Source organism: Eufriesea mexicana, unplaced genomic scaffold, assembly GCF_001483705.2.
Source record: "Eufriesea mexicana isolate 0111107269 unplaced genomic scaffold, ASM148370v2 scaffold1653, whole genome shotgun sequence".
In the NCBI taxonomy this organism is placed as follows: Eukaryota; Metazoa; Arthropoda; class Insecta; order Hymenoptera; family Apidae; genus Eufriesea; species Eufriesea mexicana.
In genome coordinates, this window is record NW_016909884.1 from 2,635,655 (window position 1) to 2,650,527 (window position 14,873).

At 35.3% G+C, this 14,873-nt stretch overlaps 4 protein-coding genes across 4 annotated transcripts; 3 read left to right on the forward strand and 1 right to left on the reverse strand.

Annotated features, from left to right (window-relative positions):
• The first annotated feature begins 3,439 nt into the window (after nt 1-3,439).
• On the forward strand, nt 3,440-9,078 carry LOC108548904 (uncharacterized). Its single transcript, XM_017902038.1, has 5 exons — nt 3,440-3,783; nt 5,130-5,381; nt 7,845-8,168; nt 8,515-8,793; nt 8,883-9,078. Exons 1-5 carry the CDS (start codon nt 3,767-3,769, stop codon nt 9,076-9,078), a joined length of 1,068 nt encoding a protein of 355 aa, XP_017757527.1. The 5' UTR covers nt 3,440-3,766.
• A 1,444-nt stretch (nt 9,079-10,522) lies between these two features.
• Nucleotides 10,523-11,750, forward strand: Ogg1 (8-oxoguanine DNA glycosylase). Its single transcript, XM_017901936.1, has 3 exons — nt 10,523-10,632; nt 10,789-11,094; nt 11,153-11,750. The coding sequence occupies exons 1-3, from the start codon at nt 10,535-10,537 to the stop codon at nt 11,748-11,750; spliced, it is 1,002 nt and encodes a 333-aa protein (XP_017757425.1). The 5' UTR covers nt 10,523-10,534.
• Nucleotides 11,751-11,876: 126 nt separating this feature from the next.
• On the reverse strand, nt 11,877-13,207 carry LOC108548903 (SPRY domain-containing SOCS box protein 3). The gene is made up of 5 exons (XM_017902037.1): nt 13,035-13,207; nt 12,705-12,895; nt 12,395-12,623; nt 12,098-12,325; nt 11,877-12,030 (listed from the first exon to the last, which is right to left on the reverse strand). The coding sequence occupies exons 1-5, from the start codon at nt 13,126-13,128 to the stop codon at nt 11,921-11,923; spliced, it is 852 nt and encodes a 283-aa protein (XP_017757526.1). The 5' UTR covers nt 13,129-13,207; the 3' UTR covers nt 11,877-11,920.
• Nucleotides 13,208-13,625: 418 nt separating this feature from the next.
• Nucleotides 13,626-14,626, forward strand: COX5A (Cytochrome c oxidase subunit 5A). The gene is made up of 2 exons (XM_017901984.1): nt 13,626-13,933; nt 14,124-14,626. Exons 1-2 carry the CDS (start codon nt 13,729-13,731, stop codon nt 14,375-14,377), a joined length of 459 nt encoding a protein of 152 aa, XP_017757473.1. The 5' UTR covers nt 13,626-13,728; the 3' UTR covers nt 14,378-14,626.
• Nucleotides 14,627-14,873: the final 247 nt, after the last annotated feature.

Here is a 14,873-nt window from a genome sequence, read left to right on the forward strand (position 1 = left end):
TTTCTTTTCCTTCTTCTCTTGTTTATTTTTCCACGAATTCTGTTTTGGTGGAAGTTATTTTAAAAATTGAAGTTCCGTGCGTCCGAATAGCTCTTATACCTATAAAATTGGATAAATATCAGGTATTGATGGACTATTAACAGATCTTTACGATGAATAATGCTTGAATTTCTTTTTAATTATTATAATATATATTTTCCAGAAGAAAATGAAAATTGAAAATCTGCTGTGTTCGTGTAAATTACAAAACTAAACGTAGATCAACGCAGAAATTTAAGAGAAGAAAGAAAGCAGCCAGGTGTAATGCAACAAGAGGTAATAGATATTTTTCCAAGATTTAAAAGTGTCTGCAAGAGTCAACCCACGGAACCTTCTCACACTATGTGCACTGGCGTTCGAGCTCGAGAGCTCTTCGCCTTCGGAACAATAAAACCATTTCTGTGGGGGAGTGAAACAACTCTGAAAACCGTTCTTCAGATTGCTCATGGAGGCACAGGTAGATCTATTCGGCACCTGAAAGTAGAATTCTTTCGCCAGAAAATTCTTCCGTTTAATGACATCTGGTATTTTATGTTTAACAACATTCATAAATATTTAACAACTTTATTAGCAACGAATTTGAATTTCCATGCTTGATACATCATTTTTCCAGTTATAGAATAATGATTTCCAACCCCAAACTGAGCGAGAAAACGAACAGACACTGTCTCCGATGGAAAGAGAGCTGTAACAGAAATTCGACTGTCGCAAAACGAATTTTATGTGGCAATTGGAAATCAGAGCCGAATGACTTTCGTTCAGGGCTCCTTTATGGTACTCACAGGCTTGCATATGGAGACGGTAGTTCGTCCACGAACCCTCGAGGGTCGAACAATCGAGTGCCCCAAGAACTACCTACTCACTTACGGACTCTCACCTCGACTAGCCTACCTTTTTCCCTCTCTCTCTCTTTCCACTTCCCTCCCCCTCCCTTTTGGCAGCCCTGTCCTGCGGCAACGAGTCATAACCACAAGGAGTACAATGGGTGGAAACCACTGGCGGCTTTTCACTGCCACTTCTTCGTCCCGCCAATTAATTCCCGTGGTGCTGATCTCGTTCCTCAAGGAGGCTACTCAAGAGCTGCCGATGGATGAGCATAAATCTTCAAATCCTTCTCGTCGTCCTTCTTTTTCCCCCCTTTGCCTCGTGCTATTAATGCGTTTCACTTGTGAGGTCCGCCTGAGTTGTAAGGCCCTCGAGTGTTTACGATGCCCCAGTCATTCATCTTTTTATTGCTGGTCCCTTTAAGACGCCGTGCGTACGTCTAATTGTTACCTGTGTTTTATAGCTGGTAAAATAAGTTATATGGTGGCATAGTCCTTTCTAAAAGAAGGGTTAAGAGAAATTTATAATTATCGAAAAGATAACAGGAATTTTATTCTTGTATTACGTGTAATAATTCGTGGTAAGGTGAGCAATCAAAGAAAATGAGATAGCAAAGATTTATTCTTTTTCTTTGTTATCTCATCTATTACACCATGAATTATTATTCAGTAAATCCTACATTACACTCAGCTGCAATTTGTCATTCGGCACTATATCTGATTTTCCCTTTCCTTTTTACTAATCTATGCCACATTGAGTTAGATTATGACTAGTTTCTTACACTCATTTGTTAAAATAAAATACTATCATCCTGATAAGAGTAATGATAATAACAATAATAATATTGTTACAGTGACGACATTATAAATGAATACTTTAACAGAGCATAATTTCATCGGGAAAATTCGTGGGAATCTGGACAGATCTTTCCCAGGAGCATCTGCAGATAAAATATTCGTGGCTCAGCAGTGGAAATAAGGAATTGTCGCATGGGTGATCCATTTCAGAAGACGCGGACTGCTCTCTATGGGTGTCTAGCCGGCGGAAAAATTGAAAAGCCGCGCTAATTCGCGCGACAATGCTCCCCGACTGCACGCCGGAACGAAAGTTTATCGCGAACCTCGCGAAAAACGACCTTTGGCTGAGTGCCAATCGTGGCACGATCTTCCGGGGCTCATGGCCAATGACGAGGACCACTCTTGTCGCGCCGACTTGCATAATTTATTATCGACGAACGTTTCGTCGACAAATGGTCGACGTCTCACACCGTTACGAAAAATTTCGTGGCCAATCAAACGCTGATCTTGCTTATTCTATCCTTTACCGATCATTTCTGTTGGTCATCGAATTATTCGACGAAGTGACAACGCACTCGTGTCAAGACACATGATACGTCTACCGATCAAGGTTTCCTTCTCTCATACACGACTGTCACGTGCAATATAAAATGTGCGATAATAGCAATTCTCACTCTGTACCTTTCCGCAGAGTTTACAATATTAGTTTCTTTCTTACCATACTTGCTTGTTAAGATGAGTATAAGAGTCAGGATGTATCGACATAAAACTATCCAACAAGATATACATCGTGTGGAACTTACTGTTCTTATCTACACTACACTGTTTTTATTATCGGTATTAGTATTAATGTGAATGAACAAATTGTAACATACTAAAGCCATTTTATATCATCGTTTAGGCCATTCCGTGGGAACTGCAGCAGAACCGCGAAGATGCACCAACGATCCGCGACATGGAATCAGCTCCATGGTTCTCCTTAACCTCGACTTGCCGCTGTGACGCTCGGTGATGGATGCACCGGCATTTACCAAAGTCGCTCGCCGGCTCGTGAGAGTCGCCTAGACGATAGAAGGATCAGGGTGTAAAAAAGCAGCGACTCCGCCGGAGGAAGGACAAAGGAAAGGAAGAAAGAGAAAGAGAAACGGTGGGGTGGAGAGAGGAAGAGGTGCGAGATCCAAAGGCGGCTAGAAGGGGAAGAGAAAGAGAAATGAGGGAAAAAGGAAGGGAAATAGGTGTGCGCTCGGAATTCAGAAGCGGAAAGAGGGATGAAAAAAAGAAAAGGGGATAGAATAGGGAGGAAAAGAGAGAAAAAGGCAAGGAGAGAGAATGAAAGAGTAAGAGGAAGAGAGCTGGGATTAGATCTCAGGGTGAGTGGGTAGGATTGGATTTGGCAGAGGCGGCTCCGTTGGTGGTAGAAGGTTGCTGGAGAAGGAGGAAAGGGGAGGTAGAGACTTTGGTTGGTGTCCGAGTGGTGGTGGGGTTGCAGTGAGGAAACGTACCGAGTCAAGGGAGAGAGGCAGAGAAGGAGAGACGTAAGTGACAGAATAGGTAGTGGTGTAGGTGAACTGGACAACCACCAGAACTCTCGCCAGTATTTAAGGGAGAGTCGCGAGCGTAGCGCGCCAGTTACTACGGCCGATTGCCTCCACGAGGTGTCCCCGAGCTAGAGAGCCAGCGTGCACACACCGATTCTAGTGGAAAGAAAAGAGCGCGAAAAGACTCAGCCACGTGACTCGATTTTGCGAAACGTCTCTTCCGTCATTGTTGCAACCTTATCATTCGTGATTTTCATTCTTACGTCCGAGACTTAGATAAATTCAGTGACGAGTAAGTCCGTCGAATGATGCATGTACAGCGAAGTCAGGGTATCTGAATTTGCAAATTTGATTGGAGAAATTGAGAAATAATAATATTTCTGTTCGCCGAAGGGACAAGTGATAGTAAAAAAAGGTGTTTATAAGCTCGTGATAACGTTAGCGAATATGAACGAATGTGCGTCCACTGAGGAAGTTCGCCGCGGTTCACGGAAGTGCACGATTTATGGAAGAGTTTGAACCGACGCGCCGAGGGCTCTTTGGAACTTTCGCTCGTGAACCGTGCAGATGAGTGTGCTACCAAGGTATCGTACGATATAGACGCGTTCATCTTACGAGAAAAAAATTTGTTCTGCGAATTGTAAAACATTTACGATCTATCGTTTCTTTCGCCGCAAATAACATTCGGAGAATTGGATTTTGAAAAAACACCCAGCTGAAAGAAACGATACAAGAATATATACGTGTCGCACTCATCTTATTCTTCTGATTCTTATGTGTAATCGCGATAACGTGTTCGCGAATACGTGTATAAAAGTATGTATCATCGTCACGATTATTTTCAATAATAAGCCCACTGAATTCTGTTAAAAGGGAATAAATCACTCATCGAATGTTAAAAGTATGAAAATATTGCAAAATTCTGAGTCGAGAATCTTTTTCTATGCGTTTCTATTTCATTTTTCGTTTCATTTTACGTTCCTTTTCCTTTTTTCTTTATTTAACATTTCAGAGAAAGAATTTTTTTCCGATAGAATAGCAGAGGTTTATAGAGCTCTAAGAAAAAATAATAAACAGTTCTGGAACATATGGCTGTGCAAATATCATACGTGTTAATTACGTAAGAGCCGGGATACGGAGGCGCGGCTTCTTTTATCTTCCCAATGAAAAGGAGATGATTAAGCCTCCGATGGCAAAATGCCAAACAGTTCTCCGCAAACGGCGAAAAGAAAACGACAGGATCGCGGCTGGTATCGGCCCGGTGCTTGTCAAAGCCACGGCGCTTTAATTTCTTTAAATCGGAGCAGAACGCCAGAAATTGATACCTCCGTTACATCGTTCATCGATCCGACCAATTCCCTTTACAACCCGTCTGTTATTGAATTTGGCAATAACATAGATAACTCAACAATTTCTAGAACACAACAGATACCACATTCCAAACATCAAAGTACTTGATCGTCATTTATTTATCAAATATGCCAAAAGAATTTGAGAACTCTCATAATTCACTCTAACATTAGATTTTTAAACAAAAGTGAGAAATATTTCGTACGTACATAAATTTGTTTAATATGACTAAAACAAACGCTTCGCTTCGGAGAAACAAATAGCAGGAACTAAAGTTGTAACCAAACGTGCAAATTAAACATCGGTTTATATAAAATAATAATACTGTAAGAGTCGAGGAAATACTTTTTATACAAATTCGATTAGTACCTGAGAAAATGTATCTGAAGAATAAAAAAAGAAAAAGAAAGGAAAAGAAGAATTGGTCGGTAATGTTAAGCCGGATAGTGAGAGGAGATGTAACGTGAGACTCCTCCGGATTCCTCCGGCCAGAAAATAAAAGGATAGAAATAAAATTCAATTTGCTACCAGGCACCGCGGTGGATATCTTAACGAGGTAATAAATATCGCGTGTGTCCAGGGAAAGAAGGCGAATCGTTCGGATCCGGTACCCGATGCTGTTGGTATTGGGGCTGCTCCTGGTGCTGTCAGACGCCGAAGCTGTTCACCAACAATCGAACCACCTCCTACCGTTCACGAACACGTCGTTCAGGTTCGCCAAGGGCGCATCTAATCGCGGTATTTCAGTCACCACGATCCTGCAGGATGGGGAACTCGAACGGGTCATCCGGTTGCCTGGAATTTGCGCCAAGGAGACTATCGTCAATTGGGGGTAAACGATCTTCTTTGTGCCTTTCGACGTTCATTTGCCTTAGCATTAACATCTCTACACATTTGCTATTTCTGTAAAGCTCCTTATATCGATAGTTTCGTGCACATAAAATCTTCTTTGAAATTTATTTTGCACTTTTGAGAAGAAGGAATCTTTCTCAAACAAGTACTCCTTAGAATGTAGGGGCGACGTTGTTTTATATAACAATTTAACTTCTTTAGGTACTAAGTTTTCAATACCATAACGATCGATGACGAATCCAACTCGAGACAACTTATCGTAACACGGACTATCTGTAATTTAAATGGATTAGCTAGTTTATTATAATACTGTCAAAAATCTCCAAAGATACCTTTTGCTACTTTACTCATCGTAATATCAGACGTGAACAAGATCGCAAAGATTCCTCGACTCCTTCCTCGATCACAGAGTTCGATTGTTTTTTGTATCAACGTTAGAGCAACATCGTGCTATCCTCTTTGCCTGGAATAACAATTCCTTCGACTAGGAGAGAAAATCTCCTCGAGAGAGTATCCCTCGGCTACAATTCTCCCGATTGGAGCAGTAGAAGTCGGTGTTAGCCAAGAGGAAAACAATGCCTCCTTTCAGCATTGCCAATACGCGTGGGAGCCACGAGACTGGCTACGAATGCATTTAACATCGGTTACCTCTTTTAATACGCCACCGTTTTTACACCGGCGCACTGATACCGGCCATCCGTTTACAGTTTGCTGAACGTGTCCTTGTCAAACGGAAAGCTCATAGAATTACAACACTTGCCGTGCTAAATCGAGTTGCTCGGCTTCTTTTTTTAAAAAAGGACCTATACATTCATACATGCGCGTAGCACTCTCCGCGATTTATAAGTTCTTTCTTTTTAAAGATCGGATGCTTCATGGTAATTTTTTAGATTTACATGAATCCACAGGGATGAGCTTGATAGCTTGATTCTTCGGTTCGATGGTATACAATCAGGCAGAATGATAAACAGTAGAAGTACCAAACCAATGAAAATGGTTGGTTTCAGATTTCTTGTTCTTGATAAAATTAATTCCAATAACTTATATCGAGATAAAAACCTGTAATTATATATATAATCGTTTATTTTACTCTAGTTAACACTCTCTATGTGTATTATATTTAAATATATATTACTGATCGATAACTCCAGTGCCAATCGTGTCTGACGATAGAAAATGGTTTTAAATCTAGGAACAAATAAATAATCGAAACATTCGTTCATACGTTCTCGAATGAAGAAATAAAAGTTCTTAAAATATAATAAAATGCGATCTCGGATTAATTTGAACCTATTGCGAAACTTCTGCGGGACATTTAAATCCGTCAGTTATCAGTAGAGAAAATGATTTTTCATTTCTCTAGACACGACAAAAATGAAAGTTAAAATGTGCTCCCGATAAGCACCTCGTCCAACACTCGCTATATCGCGTTTTGCTAAATTTCGGGATCGAAAAACAATTTATCGCGTTCAGCCGTGAACAGTGACCGCTAAGCCAACCGAGGCCTTAAGCCGAAAAGCGGCAAGTTAAGTAAGCAAGGATTAGGCGGAAGCAGGAGACCGAACATCGAGAACGGCCCCGGCTGCTGGCCTCGGACCAGCGGTTGTAACTCATCTGCGGATGCTCTCACGAGGATACCAGGGAATTCCACGACCGCGAAACGTCACCTTGCACTTAAATCGGTGAAAGCTCTTTTGCTGTAACGAGAAAAGCACGCGGCTTGCCTGTTCTCATGATTCACCAACATCACCGCGTTGTGAGACCATCAATTTTTCATCCAGTAACGAAATCTTCCTCCTCGATGCATACGTTCATGGATTTTGAAGAATATATAACGTTCAGATGGTCCCGATTGGATGAGCATAGTTTCGTTTCAGGCAATCTGAAATTTTAATAGGATAATGTATTATAAATATGGTACGCGAGAATATTAGTATTCGAGGGAAGACATGGATAATATGTCAAGGATAATTACACACTGTTATCCGGAGACAGCCGTTAACGAATTTAAGTGCGACTATCGAAGATGATTATCGACACGACGAAAAAAGAGGGAGCATCAATCATAGGTGAACGGTTAATCATAAGGAAGTATCGTGCAACCCGTGCATGTGGCCAATCTAGCGTGAATTAGGGCGTCGCATTAGGGTTTTCGATTCTTTAACTGCTTCTGCGACGAGGCCCCTTTTTAAATTAAAGAAGCATCCCTTCTTTCATAATTCATTGTTAATTTTAATCGCTAAAAAATGAGATATTGGTCAATGACACTTATCGTGAAAGAAAATAGAATTAATTGGTAGCATATCAAAAAAAGGAGAAAAATTTCTTACAATTCACAGTTATAATCCTAACATGCTTAAACCTCTTGTATAACGTAACGTTAAATGAATTTTATCAAAAAATCACTAGGTTCTATTTTATATAATGAATATATCTCTGGTAGAGATACAGACGTAGCACTGAGGCAAGTCTGGCTACAGGAGACGGCCAGAAAGTTGCAACTGATATACGAGGGTGGCACGCTGACCGACTGCGTGGACGACAAGCTCTCCAACGGTGACGAGAGATCCTGCACGTTAAGCACGCACTTGGAACACGATTACGCTGAGAAGACATCCGTCGAGTTGTTCGACGTGGATGACCACAAGGACGCGTTAAGGATCCCGCAGAGCCTCTCCTGGCTCTCGTCCACATCCGACCTGCGTCATCGGTGCACCCACGTAAGGAACAGGGCACGAAATCAACTGATAACACAGTATCGACAAAGGTATGAAAACTGTGAAAAAAAAGATAATATAAAATATCTCATAAAGTAAAAAATTGAAGTTCTGCTTTATAGTATTGCTGAGAAATTAAAGAAAAATACTTAACCTCGAATGAGAATAGCAAAAGATTCCGAAAACAAATTAATTGTTAAGTCACTTTAAGTGGAAATAATTAATAAAGTTCAAATTTCACATATCTGTCTATATTAATAATTGTATTTCCTTTTGGAGTATACCTTGAAATTATTTCCACCATTTCCAGCGGTCGATAAGATCATAATTAATAAAATAAATAAATTTCGAAAATTTATACTCACATTCCACTTTTTTTTATGTTATATAATATAGAAAATACACGAAACTGCTGAACGGAACAAGCAGCCACCATCGTCAGAGACGAGGTAAAAGCCGTTCACGAAGGGACTTGTTGATGATTCCGGGGACACAATGGTGCGGCCGCGGTCATCGGGCCACGAAATATACGAATCTAGGTGGTTTTGGCACAGCAGATGCCTGCTGTCGTAAACACGACACAGCCTGTCCTTTTTTCATTCCGGCTTTCGAGACTCGCTACGGTCTTTTCAACTGGGGTATCTCAAGCATGATGCATTGTGCATGTGACGAACGGTAGCAAATATCAATTATTTTTAAACGATTCTGTCAAAGATCGATATCGATAGAAATCTAACCTATCAAATCATTCATTACGTTTACAGATTTCGTACGTGTTTAAAAATGGCCGACACAGCATCGGCGAATTTTATCGGCAAGATCTTCTTCGACATATTAAGAACAAAGTGTTTCATACTAAAGCCTCAAAAGGTTTGTACGAAATGGTCTTGGATGGGCAAGTGTCAACACCACGAGTACCGAAAGCAGGCTCACGTTCGCGACAATGTTCGTTATCATTAAATGGAAGAGGTTCGAAAAATGGTGGATATGTTTTGGAATATTCTTCTTCTAGAGATGTCAATATCAATTCTCAGGGATGTAATAGTTTATCGAAAGTGTTCAATTATGACCCAAAGGGGCATTTTTGAACAGCAGATCGGAGATAAAAGCAATCATCCTGTTTGACCGTCTGATTCCACGAATGACAATACGTAGTGGTCACGATAGGAAATATAATCGTATAGAACAGATTTGAGACAGTTTTATATGAAATTTTTGTTTGCTTGGTTATCTTTTAAAAAAGTCTGTTTAATCAATCTTAATTTGTAATAAAAGAATTAATTAATTATTAAGTATCTAAAATATTTAAAACATACCGATTATATAAATTACACGAGATAAATTTAGTTAACAATCTTTTCATTTTTGATTTGTAATATTTCCAAAACTAGATTTTTTAAATAGCAAAGTTTTTACTTAATAATAAAATAAAGCAATACATTAAATCGAGGAATAAAATTGTTCGAAATAGACAGGGTATAATTTCCATTATCTATATGCTAACTGTGTAGTCGTTATTGTCTTCAGAGATGCCAAATAAATTATTCTGTAGATAAATTATAATAAAACTGTACATATAATGAGTAGCTTAATTTTTCAAATATAGAAAACCTAGAAAAAATCAATATATTAAAGAGTAGCTTGGTCAAATTGTTATCGAATATTATTCTTAAACAATGAAAAGGACTTTGTCTCCAATATTGTTAAACTTTGTGATCAAAAATCTGCATAATATTTAAATTGTTTTTATTTTATTTTCATTTTTACATGTTTAGTATCATTGATTTCATATTAATTGTGTTTGTGCATGTATTCAGTACGTTTGTATTTATGTATGAATGAGGCATATTTTTGGGATATGTGTAAAAATGTTGAAAAATAAATCGAGATTGTAACAATACAATAGTATTTAAATAATGAGTCATACTATTTAAACTAAACATTTAAAATAATATGAAATAAGTATAATAAGTTAAATGCACAATACATCTTTGTATTGTATAAATGAAAATAATTCACATACATCGTAATTTATCGCAGCCCTTAATAGTGAGTATATTATTGTAAATATGTATAATAGCAACACAGGATCATCATCTTTAATAAAGGATGCATTATAAAAATTATTGTCTTTTTTTCGGTAAAATTTAAATTTATTTTAAATTCTGATCCAAATTCAAATTTGAATTTGGCGCATTATAACGCACGTGTTTCCGTTATGCTACCTGTCGAAAATACGCGGTTTATGTCTACGAAAAAATAAATTTCTAAAACAGTCAATCTTTTATTCAGTTACAATTTTGTGTCATCGAAAATTTGTATTATCTAATATTAAATAAACGTGCTTAAGTAAATAATCATTATTAGAAAAATTCAGATCAACTTATTTGTAAATATAAGACAATTGAATACAAAGATGCACAAAAATGAATTGCGAACAAAGAATGGTAAAATCGATTGTCCATTATCCGAATTAGATGCAGGACTCACTTTAAAAGGTGGTCAAAGTTTCAGGTGACTTATTAATAATACTATAATTAATCTTTTAAAAGAACATAACCAATATTTCTTTCGTACTTATGATTCATCTAATACAATTTGTCTGTGAATTTTTAAATAGCTTTTTTTTTTATTTTATAACGTGTAAAACCAAGAAAAACTCTTTTATAGATGGTTTTCTTACAATAATGGATATCGTGGTGTGTTTCATGGATGTGTTTGGACCCTTAGACAAAGTGATACACATCTATCCTACATAGTACAAGGTGCACTAGTAGATTCTACAAACTATGATAAAATATTGTCTGAGTACTTCAGATTGAATGAATGTTTAGAAGACCTTTGTAAAAAATGGACTACAATAGATCAACATTTTAAAAAGTCCTTAAACAAAACAAATGGTGTTAGAATATTAAATCAGGATGTTGTTGAAAATGTATTTTCTTTCATATGTAGCTCTAATAACAACATCCAAAGGTTTGTAGCATAATATTTTAATTAATATATTATATACTTAAATATATCATCATTTTAGAATATCAGGAATGGTAGAAAAATTATGTATGTTGTTTGGTGAAAAAATTTGTTCAATTGATGGCAAAGATTATTATAATTTTCCATCTATTGCTACACTAGCAATGGAAAATGTTGAAAGCAAATTAAAAGAAGAAAAGTTTGGTTATCGTGCAGGATATATAGCAAATGCAGCAAAGCATTTGTTAAAATTTGGAGGAAAGAAATGGCTTTTAGATTTACACAAACAATGTGATAAACCATATACTGAAGCTAGGGAACAGTTAATTACTCTCCCTGGAATTGGCCCAAAAGTGGCAGATTGTATTTGTTTAATGTCATTAGGTCATTTAGAAGCTATTCCTGTAGATACTCATATCTTTCAAATAGCTAAAACAAGTTATTTACCTCATCTAAGACAATATAAAACTATCACTCCAAAAATTCATGATGAAGTTGGTAATTATTTGCGGAATTTATGGGGTCCCTTAGCTGGCTGGGCTCAAGCCCTTGTTTTCTGTGCAAAAATTAATGATGGTACTGCTATTACTACATCGAATTGCAAACGTAAAAGTAATACAACTGGCAAATTACAAAATCCAAAAAGTTTTAAGAAATAATGTTAAAATGTTTAATAACAAAGATATTTATACTTAATAATTTCTTTTAATCTATATTTACATTATATTATAAAATGTCATACATATATCAACATTATTTAAAAATAAAGGGTTTTATGAGCTATTTAAAATTATGTCTGTTTAGTTATAGTGTAATTATCACATTTGCACTATTTCTTTTTGTTTCTACCTACACCTACTAGTGCAAAATCAAAATCATCTAAAATCATGTACTCTGTTAAAGATTCTCGTTCATCTTTTTCATTCTCATCATTATCATCTGTAAAATAGAATATTTATAGCATAAGTTATTTATATATATTTTTCTGTAAATAACAATAACTTACTTGAATGAGTTTTTAAAATTTCTGCAAAGATACTCTCAGTAAGATATCGTAATCCTGGAAACATAGTTGATAAATATGTTCTATGTGATGATTTTAATACTGACAAACAAGTTATTTGTAAAGATGCTGGTACAGAGTAACTATAAGTCAATTTGACTCTACTTTGTGCAGCTGTAGAACATACCATAGGATATAACATTAAGTCCCTTAATCCAGCAAAGGCAATACCTAAATCATAAAACCATTATAAAAAAGAAAAAAAAATATATACCAATATTTATAACATTATAAATTTACCTAATGGTTTTCTATTAAGGAAAAATTCTAAATTGCCCTTCCATAAATCCAAGTATATTCCTACTATGCTACCCAATCCAAAGCAAGGGCCATACCTACGTTTTTCACCATCATGTTGTATGTAACCTTGATAAGAAAAACCAAAAGATTCTTGGTCAAGCCCAAGAAAAGAATAAAAAACATTTCTTGTACTATTTAAATCCACTTTATTTGTTCCAACTCCAACCATCTAGAAATATTATTTATGAAAATAATGACATAGATGTATATATTAATAATTATATATTATTAATTTTTATTAAATACTTACAACATCTGTCCCATACGTGGGAGTGAGCATTTTGATTTCCCAGTAATGGTATCTTCCTTTTTCTAACACTTTGGTACCTCTCACAGCTGCTGTACCAAAACTATATTCATTGTGAAATTGGACTTCTAAATCATTTTCTGATAACACAATCGAATACGTAGCATTATTTTTATCCCATTGCCATTCATGTACTAGATACATAAATAACACAAATTGAAATTTATAAAGCATAATATATAAAATAATGTTTTTAGAAAAATTAAATTCAATTGCTGATGAAGGAAGAAGAACAATAATTACTTAATACTCTTTTAAATATTTATGTCTTACCATTGGTTTCTCCGCAATGACAATTTTGCGATTTGCAATTACAAAACCTTGCAGCAGGCTGAAATAACCATTTAGTATCATATTCAAAACTCATAATTTCAGAGATACTTCCACTGTTTTTTAATTACTCGTTCACAATAAGTTATTGCACTATAATAGGTTATTGCAGATTAATTTACTTATAATCGATACTCAACTATAACTTTAATAATGGCAAAATTATTCGTGCACGTGCGGACATTGTACACATACACATTTGTATATATGATGATTTTATTAAATGTAAATTTACATCTTGAAAAATATGATTAGTGTCATTATTATAGTTATAATGATACTGAATAATCGCAACTGTATATAGGTATAACTTTTATCACTATTCGAATTTCACCAATTTATTTTTTCAAAATTTAATTGCATTTAAATATACTTAATGATAAATTATACATGCATTTTATTAAATTTAACGTTGAAAAAAAATATTTACAAATGTAAAACCTGTAAAATATATTTGATACGTAATAATTGAAAACCGCGGTATAAATGCTTGGTTCAATATTCTACTAGATTTATATTGGCAGAAGTGTTCAAATGAGATCAGAGCAAATTTCTGTCTTCTACTGAAATTACGCAAGAGATAATCGTGGGTTCTTGTCGCTGAATTTATTGAATTCTCAGTAAAATACTGTAAAAAATGTTACGGTTTACGGGAAAACAACTAAATAACATTGTAAAAAATTCAATAATTTTACGCAGTACTACTGTAAGTCAATGTATCCGCGCTTCACACGATGGACCTGTAGAAAGTGAAGAACAATTTAACGAAAGATACGTGAATTATTTAAATCGTCCTAGTCTCGATCACTGGGAAATTCGTCAGACTATGAACAAATTAGCTGGTCAGTAATCATATAATCATTTGTTTTTACTAACATTATTTAATACGTTCTTTAAATTTAAATTTAGTTAATTTTCTATTTTCAATTTTTCCTTTATTATTTCTCTATAATTCTAATTCTTAATATTTTGTATTAATTTTAATTAAAATTAATATTATAACAGTTATTATGATAATCACCATTTTTTCAGGTATGGATCTTGTACCTGATCCAACTATTATTTGTGCAGCATTAAGAGCTTGCAGACGATTAAACGATTTTGCTCTTACCATTCGAATTTTGGAAACTGTAAAGGATAAATGTGGATCTAGGCTTAATGAAATATATCCGTACATATTGCAAGAAATCAGACCTACCTTAGATGAATTAGGTATCAACACTCCAGAAGAACTTGGTTATGATAAACCAGAATTAGCTCTCCAGTCAATTGATGATATTCATTAATTAAGTTATTTATTTAGAACTCATAAAGATAGTATCTATGCATAGAGGTGCTTTCTGTTAAACCTTTCATAAATAGAAGTTCAAATTTTAAACTAGGATAAAAGTATATATATATCTATTATCATTACATCTTTGTTATTAAATATTGATGTAGATAAATACAATACTTATCATACTATGTGATATATGTTTCATACGTGGAGCACAATATTCATAAATTGGAAAAATATATGAAATAATTGGTATTTATATACTGTTTTTAAGATTATTGAAATTAACAAAACAAAATGATATGTATGCATTATATTTTAATTGCAAGTTCCATTGGTTTCTCATATTGCTTCTAAATTTTTTGCATTTTTCAAGGTACCTAATTTTTTTTTTTTTTTTTGGTATTTTTACATCAAAAATAACCAAAGCAGAAAGGTGACATAGCAATGACATATGTACAAATTGCATTGTAAGATACACAGCGATAAAGTCATGTACACATACA

Coding starts and splice junctions, on each gene's coding strand:
- LOC108548904 (XM_017902038.1), top strand. Junction 5,382..7,844: donor GAGACTATCGTCAATTGGGG/GTAAACGATCTT, acceptor TATCTCTGGTAG/AGATACAGACGTAGCACTGA. Junction 8,794..8,882: donor CATTGTGCATGTGACGAACG/GTAGCAAATATC, acceptor TTACGTTTACAG/ATTTCGTACGTGTTTAAAAA.
- Ogg1 (XM_017901936.1), top strand. CDS start 10,535: ATGCACAAAAATGAATTGCGAACAAAGAATGGTAAAATCGATTGTCCA. Junction 10,633..10,788: donor AAAGGTGGTCAAAGTTTCAG/GTGACTTATTAA, acceptor ACTCTTTTATAG/ATGGTTTTCTTACAATAATG. Junction 11,095..11,152: donor TCTAATAACAACATCCAAAG/GTTTGTAGCATA, acceptor TCATCATTTTAG/AATATCAGGAATGGTAGAAA.
- LOC108548903 (XM_017902037.1), bottom strand. CDS start 13,128: ATGAGTTTTGAATATGATACTAAATGGTTATTTCAGCCTGCTGCAAGG. Junction 12,896..13,034: donor TCATTGCGGAGAAACCAATG/GTAAGACATAAA, acceptor TTATGTATCTAG/TACATGAATGGCAATGGGAT. Junction 12,031..12,097: donor AATTTTAAAAACTCATTCAA/GTAAGTTATTGT, acceptor TCTATTTTACAG/ATGATAATGATGAGAATGAA.
- COX5A (XM_017901984.1), top strand. CDS start 13,729: ATGTTACGGTTTACGGGAAAACAACTAAATAACATTGTAAAAAATTCA. Junction 13,934..14,123: donor GACTATGAACAAATTAGCTG/GTCAGTAATCAT, acceptor CCATTTTTTCAG/GTATGGATCTTGTACCTGAT.